This window comes from Anguilla rostrata, chromosome 10, assembly GCF_018555375.3.
Source record: "Anguilla rostrata isolate EN2019 chromosome 10, ASM1855537v3, whole genome shotgun sequence".
Lineage (NCBI taxonomy): Eukaryota > Metazoa > Chordata > Actinopteri > Anguilliformes > Anguillidae > Anguilla > Anguilla rostrata.
In genome coordinates, this window is record NC_057942.1 from 32,846,758 (window position 1) to 32,861,600 (window position 14,843).

The window sequence follows — 14,843 nt, forward strand, 5'->3', positions numbered from 1 at the left end:
GTTCTCCTTTGTCCTGCCCTGCCTTGGCTGTGTCCACCGTTTGCGCAGAGTCCATCGGTGGGTTCATGCTGTCGGTGAACGCCACGTCCAACATCACCAAACTGAGGATCCCCTACCCGCAAACGGGAACCTGGTACCTGAGCCTGCGGTCTCTGTGTGCCCATGAGCACGGGTAAGAGGACTGGCGGGCGGCGAAGACAACCATGGACATACATATATCATCATGCTGTATTGGGTGGTATTGTTTGTAACCCCGCCCCCCCCAAAAAAAAAAAATTAATTAATAAAATAAAATCCAAAAGAAAATTTCCTGTTTGTTAACCCTCCAGAATTGAAACGAGATCTATGTCTTTGAAGACAACGTCATTTCATGGTCTTTACCGAGCACCTCTATATAGCGATTGCTGAACTTGTCAAACCCTGTTTAAGAAGAAATTAAAATTATTTTACTTTTAATTGTTTGTGTAAGCAGTTGACTGATATTTATTAAATTTAGGCCATAATGTGTAATAATGCATGGGATGTCAGTTTACATAAATAAAGGCATCCTCAAGCTAAACAAGCCAGTCCATATATAATTATTCTCAATTTTGTAGGAGCTCCGGTTCGCCCTCTAAATATAAAATCTTCCTCAATTTTCTCTCTCCTGCAAAAAAAGAAACCTGAAAAAAAACCTGCCTTTGTTGGCATTTGTTGGACTGATGATAAGATCTAAACAAACAGCCTTTTGATTCATAATTATCGTTCAGAACCGAACAGCTGCCGAGGCAGAATTCTCACAGTACTTACGAAAAAAGGCATCTGATTTTTTTTATATACGCATTATGCTTCCTTCAAAAGCAGCTGCGGAGCTATGAATAAATAAATATTATAGCTGCCCGCTCCCCAAAACGTCCTTGTTTTCCCCCTGCTAATGCATTTGGAAGTATGGCAGGCTGCATTTCATTTGCATGGAAGGATCTCTGCCATTGAAAAGTAGGGAAACAACCATAACATTTCATGCAAGAGCACAGTTCAACCAATGACTTTCAGTTTTTAATCCTTTGGACAGTGTATGTTCGATACCTGTCAACTTGTCATCATATATTTACCAAACAGTACCTGTGATATTTGAGTTTTTAAGTGTTCCCATGAAAGGCTTGGGTTTTAGCATTTTTATTAGCTTGAAAGTTAACATATGTCTGATATTTAGTGGTCCTGTGAAATTTATAGATTCCTTCGATAGCTCACCTATAGGTAGGTGCCATTTTGGATCACTGCACCAGTTTCTATCATTAATGGCACTTTGCCCTTCTCGTGCAGGTTCGAGATGTGCACCAATGTTACGGCGGAGGTGTACCTGCGCTCCTACCTCACGCCCTGTATCAATGACTGCGGGACGTACGGACAGTGCAAACTCCTCCGCACCAACAACTATCTGTACGCAGCGTGCGAATGCAAAGCAGGTAAAAGCACAGAAATAACCAAGCATAAAATCCGTGGATGGAACTGTATTACCTAGCTGTAATTCTGAAATGATCAACCCGTTGGAAGAGCAGGTTTTTTGGGATTTATTTTAAAAATTATAAGTCAGTGTTCTGTAACTCCATTGCTTCCACACGTGATTGTTACATCAGCTTTAGAATGTTCAGTTAAGAACATTCTAATCACATCACATATGTGTGATCTTACACCTTACAGGGTTAAAAAAAAACTCATTCGCAGGCTGTGCCACAATGTGTCACAGTTCATTATCACTATAATCTTTCAAATGGTTCACAGCTCTAAAGCAGGCCACGGCTATGTTTGGGTATCTTATTTCTGTTTTAAAAACACAATATCTTTATCTTACAACTGTGAGAAGAAATACAGAGCTTGATTTATGAAGAAAGGTATCACCGGTAATATTTGCTATCTCATCAGCTTTCGGTTTTGAAATGTTTTACACATTAGAGGTAATGCGGTTTTAATCACTGCAATATTTCACTCTCCCTGCATAATTGTGGAGATAGGATGCCAATCACAGATAATTGGCAGCGTACGATAAATTATTCAATTAAATGTGTGCCTTCATCTCTTGTGTATAAGACATGGCCAATCGTACAATTGCTTTATTAGATACAATGTGATGTCATCAAATATGCTAATTGCCATTTCTCAATTACACCTCAATTATAAAATGCTTAAGACTGACTTTTCTCTTTCGTTGAATACAGCCCGTCAATTGCATTGTCATTTGCTTGTACAAATGTAGCCCCTTTATGATTTTTTTACCCGCAACATCTGTTCTCAATAGCTTATTTTTGAAAGCCATCCGTGTTTTGTCCCCCTCCCCAAACAGCATTGCTTCTCCTGTGGGTTGATCTGAATAGTACAATTGATCATCTGTTTTTGACACTGAGTTAATCACCAGTGGTGATTTATATCCAGGAGTCGGTGGGCCACGCTACGGGGGTGGGGGTAGGGGTGGGGGATGGGGGGGGGGGGAGTACACTCATTAAGTCAACGGTAATCAAAGGTTTTTTAACAGAGGGAAAATGCAGGTGTATTAGAAGCTCGGCTGAGTTTCCCGTGCTGTTTACAACACAGCGGGCTCGCGGGATCCAATCTATATTTATGAAGCCGCCGTCGCGCAAACAGGGAGCGCGGGAACGGCGTGCGCGCGCGGCTAACCCACCCCCTCCGTCTTCCCTCCCCTCTCCCCCCGCCACCCCCCGGCAGGCTGGGACGGCTGGGGCTGCACCGATAACGCCGAGGCCTACTCCTACGGCTTCCAGCTGCTCTCCACCCTGCTCCTCTGCCTCAGCAACCTGATGTTCGTCCCGCCCGTGGCCATCGCCGTACGCAGCCACTACCTCCTGGAGGCCTCCGTCTACATCTTCACCATGTTCTTCTCCACCGTAAGCGCGCCCGCAGCTAAAAAAAGGGGGGTGGGGGCATCGCCCTCTGGGATTTCCTTTGTGCTGACACCCTGCAGTGGTGCGGGACCTGGTTATGGACCCGCTGGGAGGGTGGGGGCGGGGGGCGGAGGGAGGCGGATAGAGTGAGCGTTACCTGGCTGGTAAACAGAGCTGCGGTGTGTCTATGGCTGCAGGTTTCGACTCATATGTCAGGGCATCCCTCGGAGAGAGGAATGTAATACATGTATAAATTCCCTTTATTAGCATCGTTTCCCTCTGGATTCTGCCCTCGCGTGTTTGCAGTCGAGTCACGGTGGCGCGGCTCGGGGTCATCACCCGGATAATGGAGCGCAGTTCTTTTTTCCCGAAGCCCTCGCCCCCCTCGCGTCGGAGCACATCTCCGATCCCGGACGCGCGAGAGAAGCCGAATCGCGACGCGTTTCCCCGCGTGTAGCAGCCCCGGCCCTCGGTCGGTAATTCCACGGGAGTCGTAAACCCCTTTGTGTTCCGCAACAAAGGAAGGCGGCCCGGAGAATGGGGCCATTCATCGCCCCGAATGGCCCCCCGCTGTCCCTCACTGTCTCGGACATCTTCTTGATGAGATGTTTTGTTGGCACCGCTCCGCCCGAGACACCGTGACCCAACCCCTCCGCACGCCAGTCATTGAGTTACGGGTAGAAGGGAAGACTTCTCTGACTGCCAAACGTTGTAGTTTGTGAGGAAATGATGTAAAGCATGTAAGTCCATACAGTACATGAGTGAGGTGAATGCGATGCGGAGGTTAGGTGTTGGTTGCGATTATGCTGAAGCGAGAAGAGTCTGAAAACCCCTAAAAAGCTTTTAAACTGTAGCGTAAGCCCTTGTGAAAGAGCACGGATTTCATTTATCGCACGGCACGCCGGGGTCTTTCTTCACGGAAATATTTCTGCGAGGCGTTCTCCCCTGCAGTTCCGTGTGACTGGATAGAACACATTTTTCTTTATTTCTGCTCTGTCTTTTTCTAAATGACTTCAGCTTTAAACAATCACTGGATCATCTAAAAACCAGAAGCAGCCGCTGACGTTACGCCGCGGTGATTTATCTCTGTCTTTTGAGTCACTCTATTTCAGGGGTGCGCAACCTTGGTCGTGGTCTGCTGGCTTTTTGTTTTAACTTTCAGCACCTAGCTCTGACCCGAGAAACCAGAGGAGGTCAGCTAACCGTGTAATCGCCTGATAAATTTCTGCTAAAAGAAGTAGACCCCACAGACCTCGATGTCCAGGAGCTAACTGATGATATACTGCTAAAAGCAGTAGACTCCACTGGCCTCTATGACCAGGAGCTAACTGATGGAGTTCTGCTAAAAGCAGCAGACTCCACTGGCCTCTATGACCAGGAGCTAACTGATGGAGTTCTGCTAAAAGCAGTAGACTCCACAGACCTCTATGACCAGGAGCTAACTGATTAAGTTCTGCTAAAAGCAGCAGACCCCATAGACCTCTATGACTAGGAGCTAACTGATGGAGTTCTGCTAAAAGCAGTAGACCCCACAGACCTCTATGACCAGGAGCTAACTAATGGAGTTCTGCTGAAAGCAGTAGACTCCACTGGCCTCTATGACCAGGAGCTAACTGATGAAGTTCTGCTAAAAGCAGCAGACCCCATAGGCCTCTATGACCAGGAGTTAAATGATGAATTTTTTCTAAAAGCAGCAGACCACCCCAGGCCTTCGGGAGGAAATATTTGGATCCCTGAGCTTGGTCCTCACTGCACACATAATTGCACTGCAGTTCCCCCTAATTTCGGCTTCTCTTCCCCAGTTCTACCACGCCTGCGACCAGCCTGGGATTGTGGTCTTTTGCATCATGGAGTACGACGTCCTGCAGTTCTGCGACTTCCTGGGGTCCCTCATGTCCGTGTGGGTCACTGTCATCGCCATGGCCAGGCTCAAGTCCATCATCAAACAGGTACGCCCCCGCCTCTTTCACAGGGCTGTTTTGGAAAAGGGTTCGATTTTTTGGGGCTGCCAGGTGGCGTGCCCAGCTGGGGTGCTGTGATGCACCCCTCAATCTGAAATCGAGCCTAGATCTTGTTAGTGAAGCACTGGCAGATGGTGTGCAATCAGGCCTACGGTCGCTCAGGGAGGGAGGATTTCAGTTGGCAGGAAATCCCTCACCTTGGGGCTCAACAGCGACTCCTGTGGCCAGTCTGCCTAATTGCATCAGTTCTGCAGCCTTCTGTTACAGTAGCCACATAGCTCAATTTCATTAAAGCAGGTCTGGAGAGAAGAGACAAGAAAAAAATACGATGAAATTGGGAATTAACAGTTTTTTAAAGATCTGTTTTTTTGTGTGAAAAAGACACAGTGACATTTTTACGGAAGGACACCCCGTTTCGCCAGTTAGAGGGGCAGCGTCTCCAAGGATGTCTGCAACCGGTTGCACAAAATTAAAATAATTCAGTACAGCTTATTTTTGAAAACCTGGGCCCTGGGCTAGTTGAAAGACAACTAATTAAAATTCAAAGTAAACACCAAGAAGATTCCGATCGTAGCACCGCCGTCGCCGCGCGAAAAGAGTCGCGCGGGCGGAACGCGTCCTTTCTATTTAAAGGTTAAACTATTCACATCCTTTATTCATACCGCTTGGCTTTGTCCTCACCCCTATCTTACTTTATCATTTTCTTCCATATTCTAATGGCCAGTGGGTCTGTTTGAATAACTTGTGTTATTTTTTCTTTTTGAAATAATGGTCACAGCCCGAGGTTCACACCATTATCTTTTAATGTTCACATAACAACGACAACAACAACAAAACAACAACAATAATAATAATAATAATAATAAAAAAACAACAACAACAACAACAACAACAACAACAATAATAATAATAATAATACTGCTTTTAATGAAATATGTTGTATATTGACTTGGAATGCGAAAACTACAAAACTTCATCCAATTTTGCTGTAGCCTTGAAAAAGCACTTTTTTGTTGTTGTTTTTTGTTATTTTTTTTATGAACTCCAGGATTATTTGTTATTTGTTTTTTTTTGCTGAAATGTGTGCGTCGTGCAGTTTTGACCCCCTGGAGCCGCGGAGTTTGTTTTCGCCGCTTTTATTATGGACTCCCCGCGGTCAGCAGTAAAGCGCGGCGCGGCGTTTTGGGAGCGCTCGGTCCGCGGGCCGGCCGGCGTCTGCCCTGCGGGCGGGAGCGGCGTCGGAGCGGGGCTCTGTTCCCGTTCCGCTCCGGGGGCGGCGCTTCTGCTGAGGGCTGCGGTACGGCGGACAGCCGCGGGGGCTAATCAAATCACACGCGCTGACGCTGAGGGCACCGCGGAGACGGATCCAACAGGCGCCTGCTGGCGCACGAGCGCGCTGCGCTCTGCTGCGGAGGAACCTGGGTCTCCCCGCTGACTGAGCAGCCCCCCATCCCTACCGACACCCACACACACACACACACACACATTTAAACTATATGGGTGGTAACAGTGTTCCCTGTTTGTGCCAGGTGCTGTACCTGCTGGGGGCCATGTCGCTGTCCATGGCTTTGCAGCTGGATAGACACGGGCTGTGGAACCTTCTAGGCCCCAGCCTGTTCGCCCTGGGCATCATGGCAGTTGCTTGGGTAAGGATGCCAGCTTTTTTGGAATGATTATTTTTTTTTCAAAGTTCTAAGGCAGTCTTCTGCTACTCTACACTTTCAGTCGCCAGTAGTGTGTGTTAAATCACCATTAGAATGTTCAGTTAAGGTAATTCTAATCACGTATTTGTGATCTCACACTTTGAAGGGTTAAAACATATATAACACTGTGACCAAATTAAATAAAAAAAATTCCACTCTGATGCATAAAGATTTATATTAAATGTAAATTCATGTTCTTGAAAAAGAAAATGAGATGAATTCAGTCCCATAAGCTGAAAGGTTCAGTTTCCTTGCATTTGAGCTCAAAAGTGGAAAATGTCAACGACTGAACAGCTGTGTGCAAACATAAAATGATATGTCAAATTAATATGGTTGATGAATTCAGTTATCCTGGATGACATAAATAGCCCAACAAACTTTCCAATGCAGCACCCCCTAGGCTCTTTGTTTAAGAGATAAAAGCTTAGCCTGTTTATGTATGTAGGTAGGCCTTTGCCAAAGACTGTGCTTGGCGCTACACAATAAAAATAGATGTTATAAATAAATAATAAATGGAACACACAGACTAAACAATGCATTTAGACTTCATAAGGCCTCACTGAAGGAAACGGTTGCTCTCCACTGAACAGTAGAAGCTGTACAGTAGGTGTTAGTGGGCTCTAAAATGCTGGAGGCTGAAGTTTTATGTTTCAAGGGACTACAAGCTACTAAAAAAACCTAACCATAGAATTTACAGATCCCTTTAGACAGAAAACCAGACAAGTTTAATGTATAACAGTATTGTGCTTACATTTCTCTTGCTATGACCCTGACAGACAAGCAAGGCTTAAAAGACTTGTCAGTCCCTCTTTTTTTTTTTTTTTGGAGTGCTCTTTCCGATGTGTACCTTTGCTTAAGTGAGCGGGAGACAGTGCTTTCCTTTTAGCTTCGCGTGAAGGTGTCTCGCGGTGCACCCAAAGTTCCTCTCGCCCGCTGTATTAGTCATGCCCTGTAATTCCATTACCAGTCGGCGTGTTCTTTTTTCCTAACTCCCTCCTGTGCCATAATGTGCTTCCTGAACTGAGAAGATTAAAAAAAAATTACTGTCTTGGAGGCAGGGTCTCTCCATGGCTTTTAGTGGGAGGTGGCGGGGAGATTACGGTGGAAAGCACCGGTCTCCCCAGTGCCCTTGTACAGCGCATGTACGTGGACTTGTAGGAGACAGCCGGAGCACAGGGAAAGAGGTCTTGGTGAGACGAGGGAAATCGTGACACAGAAAGGGATTCACTGCGCGCTGCGGCATTCTTATTTCAGACGAGCAGACGAGCGAGTGAAAGAGACAGATAACATCAAACAGAATCAGTTATCGCAACTCTGTGGCCGGAGCAAATGACGGCATACTGTATCTCTGGGTTTGGATGGTTTTCATCCAATTATGTTTTTCAATATTTACTCGCTCTAATTTGATTTGATAAAATCTTAATTGCATTTTTTTTGGGGGGGAGAATTGTTTCATTTGAGATAATGAAGTCGCACACGTCAGGCCATTTCTTTTTCCCAAGGGCCTGTGCGACATAGCTGTTTCCTGGCCTTTCAATGTTCATTAATCAATGGACGTTAGCGGGAGTCGAGACTATCGACCGGACGTCCTGAAGGCAGTCAATACCGCGTTTCTTTTCAGTCATTTCACGGTCAATCGGCCCGGTAATTAGTCAGCAAAACGAACGCCGTTTCGCCGGACTTTCAATGCGCTCCGGAGCATTTCACCGGGAACACCGCTGCTCTCGTCCGGTGTGTCGGCCATAAGTGTCCTTTTGTGGGATACAGCCCTACGCATAGGTTTGGGGAGAGACAGGGAGTAGGGTTGCCAGATTTTGAATTTGTCAAAACCGGACAAATATGCACAGCTAGAAGCTTATTCGCGAATGAGGTGAGGAGCTGGTGGAAAACTAATGGCAGACAGGGGTGGAACCCTAACAGCGAGACATGTCACCCCCAATATTTTCAGATGAATTCATTGTGAGGCTAGCTAGTGTGCTTGTGAGACTCGTTGTTTGACTATGCAAGATTAGGTGGTCCACCAGTGTGTTTCCCCTACAGCAGAAATGAAACCTATGCCTAAGGATGCAGAACTAGTAGACATTTCAGCTGGTTGCATGCTCTTCGTAGCCTCATTCTGTGTGGAGAAAGTCACACATTTGCAGGTAAAATGGTCGTCCATAGTGGACACATCATATGCATGGGCTTACGCAGCTGTCTGCGTCAGCTCCAGAAGCTGTATTTCTGCTCACAGAGCTGTGGCTGTCCATGGCTGGTTGATGAATTGCTTGAGGTCAGGCAGGTCTTCTTGAGGGAGGTCCTTCCCTTCCCCACAGGCAGAATGGACAGCTTTTGAGGAGCGGTTCGTTGCCTAAGAGACGCGCGCTCCGCTTCCAATCAGAATGCTGTCAGCTGACGGAGTGTACAAGGGGGAAAAAGGCACGCACGCACAACAAGAACACCCGTTTATACCGCCAAGGTTAACCTTATAGTTGGACAGCACCTACTGAAGGGACACTCGACACTGCTGCCCGAGAGGGGAAAAAAGGCATGCGTGCCTACGGGTGCAAAATCCCTTTCAGAAGGGGTCAAAGGTTAAGAGCGGCATCATTCGCCTGCCGTCGCGCATCGCGCGCACGCATAAATCGCATCGCGCTCTCAAAATGGCGGATCCGTTAATCCCTTGCGTCTGATTTAAGGCAGGAATGCGGTGTGGCCTCGCTCGCTACGGACAAAATTATAATTTTTTTAATGTCGTCGAGAAAAAATGACAATTTATCACCGAATCCGTGACACACCTGCGCTCGCAAAGGCCACGCGTGTCACATTTAGAGTGCCTCCTGGCAGCCTGTCATGTTTCTCGCGGGGAGGGCTTTGTTTTCCCGAGCGCTCGCGGACGCTCTCCGATTAGACCGGCGGAGCGGAAAGCAGAAACCTATTCCTTTCCGCAGCGCCGCAGCTCGACGACGCGGCTGAGACAAGACGAGGGGACGGGTCGCGGCTGAGAGGAAGCCTGCCTCCGCGAAACGAAAGCGCATCTCTGTTCCGAACGGCGCGTCGAAGGAGGGTTGCTGAGAATTGAACTGCGGCCAGCTGCTGGGTTTCAACATATCTGACATATTTAATGTCTTTAATATATCTATCCGTTTTAATATATCCAGATGGAGGCAGATGTGGGCAAAATGGAAGACGTTTTATGTTGATCTTATTTTACATATTGCATGTGATAGTAATTAGGGACGGCAGCGTAGACACTAGATTGGTTGGTTGATTGATTGATTGATTTATTGATTGAGACTTTGAGTAACACATACAAATGAGATATGTTTAAATAGTTACGCCCTGTAAACTGCAAAGAAGTTACAGTAATATTGGTGTATTGCCATTTACCAAATTCTAAATAGTTTTATATATTTAATGTTATATACAGACAATGTATCGTATTAAGACTAGTTTCGATCATGGGGTCATCGATTCATTAATGTGTCAGGTACTGGCTCTACTAATACGTGGCCTGTTATTGTTTATTGTATTCTTTCAAACATTAAATGCCTGTCAGTCGCAGATTTTGCAAACCTGAGTACATACAGTGGCTTTACTACATGGGCTGGTGGCATTTGTTTAACACTTGTGTTATTTGAGTGAAACTCTTTCAACCTCAGAGTTATTTTTCTATCATATCTGGGGCACATAAAATATTTATTTCCTGTATTTTACACAACACAATGTTCTGATAACTGAATTCTGAGTTCCAGGACAATTGGGCGCAAGGATTTTTGACTTAATAATGTCACACATCGGGCAGATTATTGAACGTGATGAAGTGGCATCGATTCGCGCATCAGCTAATCAATAACCCTCCCCGCCCGTGTCCCCCCCTGTGGCCTGAGGCTCTGGGAATTGCTTAAACTTTTGGAATACGCCGGAACAAAAGGTGAACCCGGCTTTCGAAATGTGTTGTGATTTAAAGAGCCGTGTCAGCAGCAGGGCGGGGCTTCGGGCCCCTTATTCTAAACCAGGGGCATCACAATGGGGGGTGTAGTGGAACTGACTACCCGGGGCCCCTAGGTGGAGGGGGCCCTCAAAAGGCATGGACTAAAAAGTTTTAGATGGAGGGGGGGACCCACAGAGGGACCCACAAAGACTGCATTTACACAGAAATTTGTGGAACGCCCCTGCTCTGAACCCCCGTATCTCTATGTGAGGCCACGGATCTCGCCTCTTAAATCCTGTGAGGCAAACAGCTTAGTTGCCGCGACCCAAATGTACCATTTCGCGAACGCGTTACGGACACGAGTTCGCGAAAAGCGTCCTGATCTATTTTGATGTTGACAAGCGATTAATTGACGATAATTGTTTACGCTAGCGGGTCCCGCGCTGAACTCCGAACGCAGACGCACGTCAGGCCGATTCTGTTACGAATTCCGGTCCACACAGAGCACCCTGCATTTCCCCGCTCGCTTAATTAGCCGGAGACAAAATTAAACCAATTAAGAGTGCGAGTTCATTAATGCATGACATGCTGCGGGCCAAGGCAGAGAGTTCACGCCGCACTCGATAACTTTCTCTCAACAAGGACATACGTGCGCTGGATTCGTGCAATTTGCAGTACCCACATGCTGGCACAAGCTCACACAAGAGACAAGCTTGGCAGAAAGGTTACTGAGACATGTACTGACTTCATGGCAAGAAAAATCTTCCAACTGAAACTTTAAATTCCTTTGACGGTTATTATTATTCATGCAAAGTGCTATTATAACACCTATTTTTGTACATGTTAATTTTATAAAAATGATGATTTTAAAAAAAATTTTATTTGAAATAGGGGTAATCATCATCATCATCATTAAAAGCAGCAGCAGCAAAATTAAGAGAATATTAACCATAATCACAATCACACGTAATAATGATTAATTTTATGATAATCACACATAATAATATATGAATATTTTTACGGTGAAAAGCGGGGCCTGAGTTCTCTGGCATTTGCGGTACGCCCTGCTGGCCTGTCAATCCTGATCCTGCGGAGTCGTGCGGTGAGCAGCGGCAGCTCAGAGTCCGGCAAAAGGCTCTGAAAATGGGGCCTCAAACCGGGAGCTGCAGGAGCCGAATTAAAAAAATAAAAATAAAAAAAACCCGGAAGATCCATAACTGCACGACTGTCTCCGGACCACTTTTCCAACAGTCGTTCATAACATCACGGTTTTATGAGTGAGCTACAATTTACAATTTCACGGGTTAATCGCTTTATGGCTTTTTAACAGAGAGAAGCACTGAAATGAATGATTGTAATTGTCGCTGTTTTGTTCGAGAAATGAATTATTATTAATGCGCAGAACGCCGCGTTGTGTAATATCCGCGAGGAATATAATTGCGTCTCCTCGTATCTCATGAATGTTAAGGGCGCCATCATTACACGAGACGTGTTGCGTCGATGTTGTCGTGTTGTGACACGCGCGCGATAGGCTTTTTTTGCAGCCAGGGCGCCTCTTGTCATTCGTAGTCGTTCGCAGCCATTTTGCAGCGCGACGTCGCAGACATCGGGGTGTCTGTTGGTGGTGCAGGCTCAAGCCTGTTTCTCCCGTTGCCGGTTCGCTAGCAGCGGCGACTGATTCGTGGCGCGGGTTCAGGCGGCTGATAGCGTGGCTGGCGAACGCGGCGCTGAGTTCTCGCCGAGCGAGGCCTCCTCCGGATGCGATCTCCGGAATCCGTCTGTAGCCCGCTGTGAAATTGCCGCCGAGGGCAAAAAAAAAAGGAAAAGAAAGTGCCGCAGCGCACGTGCGAGCGTATTACACATAAACTGATGGGCTGTGCGGCTGCCTTAATTGAATTTTCATGCGGTATTGGAAATGAAAAGGACTGCTGTTACTCCCGCTCCCTCCTGACACCCGAGCAGCTTGACGGCTGCACGCCGTACAACTTTGAAAGCTGCTGAGCTTTTTGACGATCAGCAAAAAAAGGGGGTTCCGTGTGCGAACTCGACGCGTACTGACTGTAAACCAGGGAACGCGGGCTACGGGTTCCGCCGGGCGCGAATCGCTCGGTGCAACCGCGGCAACCGCTCGGCGCCGAAACCAGACGGGCGCGACGTGCGTTTCGTGGAGAGACGGCGCGTTCGTCATCAGAAGGTGCGAAGACAATCAGCAGGATAAAAAGAGAATGGTGTATTGATAAGAGCACGCGGGCACCTTCTGGTCACGTTTTTTTAAATCAGAATGGCATGTGTGTGTATGTGTGTGTGTGTGCTGCAGGTACATGTGACTATGGCTGTTATTTCTTGGTTGTAAAGCTATATCTCCCCCGCCCCCTCCTCTCGACCCCTCCATGCAGACCGTCCGCACCATCCGCAGGCGGCGCTGCTACCCGCCCACCTGGAAGCGCTGGGTCTTCTTCCTGTTCCCCGGCACCATGATCGCCAGCTCCGCCGTGGCGCTCTACGCCTTCGTGGAGACGGAGGAGAACTACTTCTACATCCACAGCATCTGGCACATGCTGATCGCCGGCAGCGTCGGCTTCCTGCTCCCGCCCCGCGCCAAGGGCGACGCCAAGGTCACGCCCATGAAGCGGAGGAGGGGGTGCGGCTACCAGCTGTGCGTCAACGAGCACGAGGAGATGGGGCTGGTGGACCCGGCCATCATCTCCATCAACAGCATCTGCACCAGTTGATACTCCTGGCTTCACGGACCTTCCACTTGCCTTCTTTTACATTGAAACGAAATGGAAAAATAAGCCAGAGAACTTGTAAATATTTCAAACAAAAACACTGGAGTTTTATTATTATAATTATCGTTATCACTTCCGTTATTATTATGTTATTGTTATTATTATTATTATTATTGTTAGTATGATATGATCTTTATTATCATGACTTGTGTATGTACAGTAAGACACTATCGTTTGTACCTACTGTACTTTTTAAAAAATCTTTAAGCTAAACACTGCTGCTAATTGACGGTGACTGTAAAATTGTTAACGTAATTTATTTATTGTTTGTGTTTTCCATGAAGACCAAATGTTCAGTCTCATTTGGAAAAGAGTCTTAAAAAGGGCACGGCTTTTCTTTTTTTTAATATATCTTTTGCACTGAGACACAGAAATGTGATATTGTACAATTTTATAAATATATGTATAAATCTATAAGCATCACTATGTGTAAGTAAAGAAACGTTATGTTCCGTGGTTTGTTTGACAGTTATTGGATTGCGATGTGCTGCTTTTGCAGGTGTAGTAGTTTGTGTATAGCTTCTGATTAAATTGAGGGTAGCGCTGCTTTCTTGCAGACCCGAAAGAAAGACTCGATCAGCTTTTTCTTGCAAGAGCAATCCAATATCAGAGCAGTGGCAGTGGATACGCAGCGAATAAAACCTGTTCTTTTTTTTACCATTTTGGAAAGCAGCTCTCTTTTGTTTTCGCGTTAAGGAAGACATCAAATTGCGACGCGGAAACGCTCAGGAGCTGCGTGACGCGCGAAAGATAAATCCTCAGACGTCAGCTCCCGTCGCGCCGCCGTGACTTCAAAGGACCCGCCACGCAGCAGCGACAGCCAGGTTCCATTACGGTGACAAGTCGCGGAGCCTTCAAGACTTGGCTGCGTCTCCCTTTAGAAGTATTCTTTGTCTCGCATTTTTTGCATCCGAACACGCCCGTAGTCAACAGCAGTGGTGTGTAGGCGCCTCACCTCAATGTTTCTCCCTCTGGCTGTTAAACATATTGAAAAATTTAATAGAGAAATGGGGAAAATTCCACGGCCTGAAGAATGTCATTCGGGGACACATTTGGCCTGATGTAGGGGCTCTGATCCTTGCGTCTGAAGGCCTATAGGTGGCGCTGGTCTTTCATGTTACTCAACGCTTGATTTATCAATTAAAACTTTCCTCACCTGGTTTCCTGGGATTGAACTGGTTGCTGATTTTAAGCCCTCCAGGAACAGGGTTTGAGATCCCCCTGGCCTAATCTAACCACTACCTTCCTGCATTCCACCCAATGACATACCAGGCTCCCCCAGGTCAACAGTTTAGTCGATGTTGAGAGACGGAACTCTTTTACACTCAAAAATGATCGCAACCATCAATCACCACCGAATCCATCCCTGGGTCATACTATGACCGATATGTACATCCCTGTAGGGCTGAATGGCCACTGTGGCCAGATGCTCAGTGCATGTTCAGTAACAGATGGTGACGCCCAGCCACATACTGGAACAGTGTCTTAATGGAGTGCTTTTACTTGGTGGTATGAGCAAAAGCACCGTGATAGAGCAAAAAATTTTAATTCATTTTGGGGGGGAAAAAAAGCTTTTTGGGAGCTTTAACATTGCAGCAAGC

The 14,843-nt window shown here is 46.6% G+C and overlaps 1 protein-coding gene across 1 annotated transcript in view; it reads left to right on the forward strand.

Moving 5' to 3' along the window:
* Window positions 1-13,897, forward strand: part of tmem8b (transmembrane protein 8B) — a 114,654-nt gene extending 100,757 nt beyond the window's left edge. The window contains exons 8-13 of the mRNA XM_064296588.1: window positions 49-172; window positions 1,303-1,445; window positions 2,701-2,879; window positions 4,679-4,825; window positions 6,367-6,483; window positions 12,850-13,897. Of these exons, the coding sequence (XP_064152658.1) occupies window positions 49-172; window positions 1,303-1,445; window positions 2,701-2,879; window positions 4,679-4,825; window positions 6,367-6,483; window positions 12,850-13,185 (1,046 nt within the window). The 3' untranslated portion in view covers window positions 13,186-13,897. The remainder of the gene's footprint in view (window positions 1-48; window positions 173-1,302; window positions 1,446-2,700; window positions 2,880-4,678; window positions 4,826-6,366; window positions 6,484-12,849) is intronic.
* Window positions 13,898-14,843: the final 946 nt, after the last annotated feature.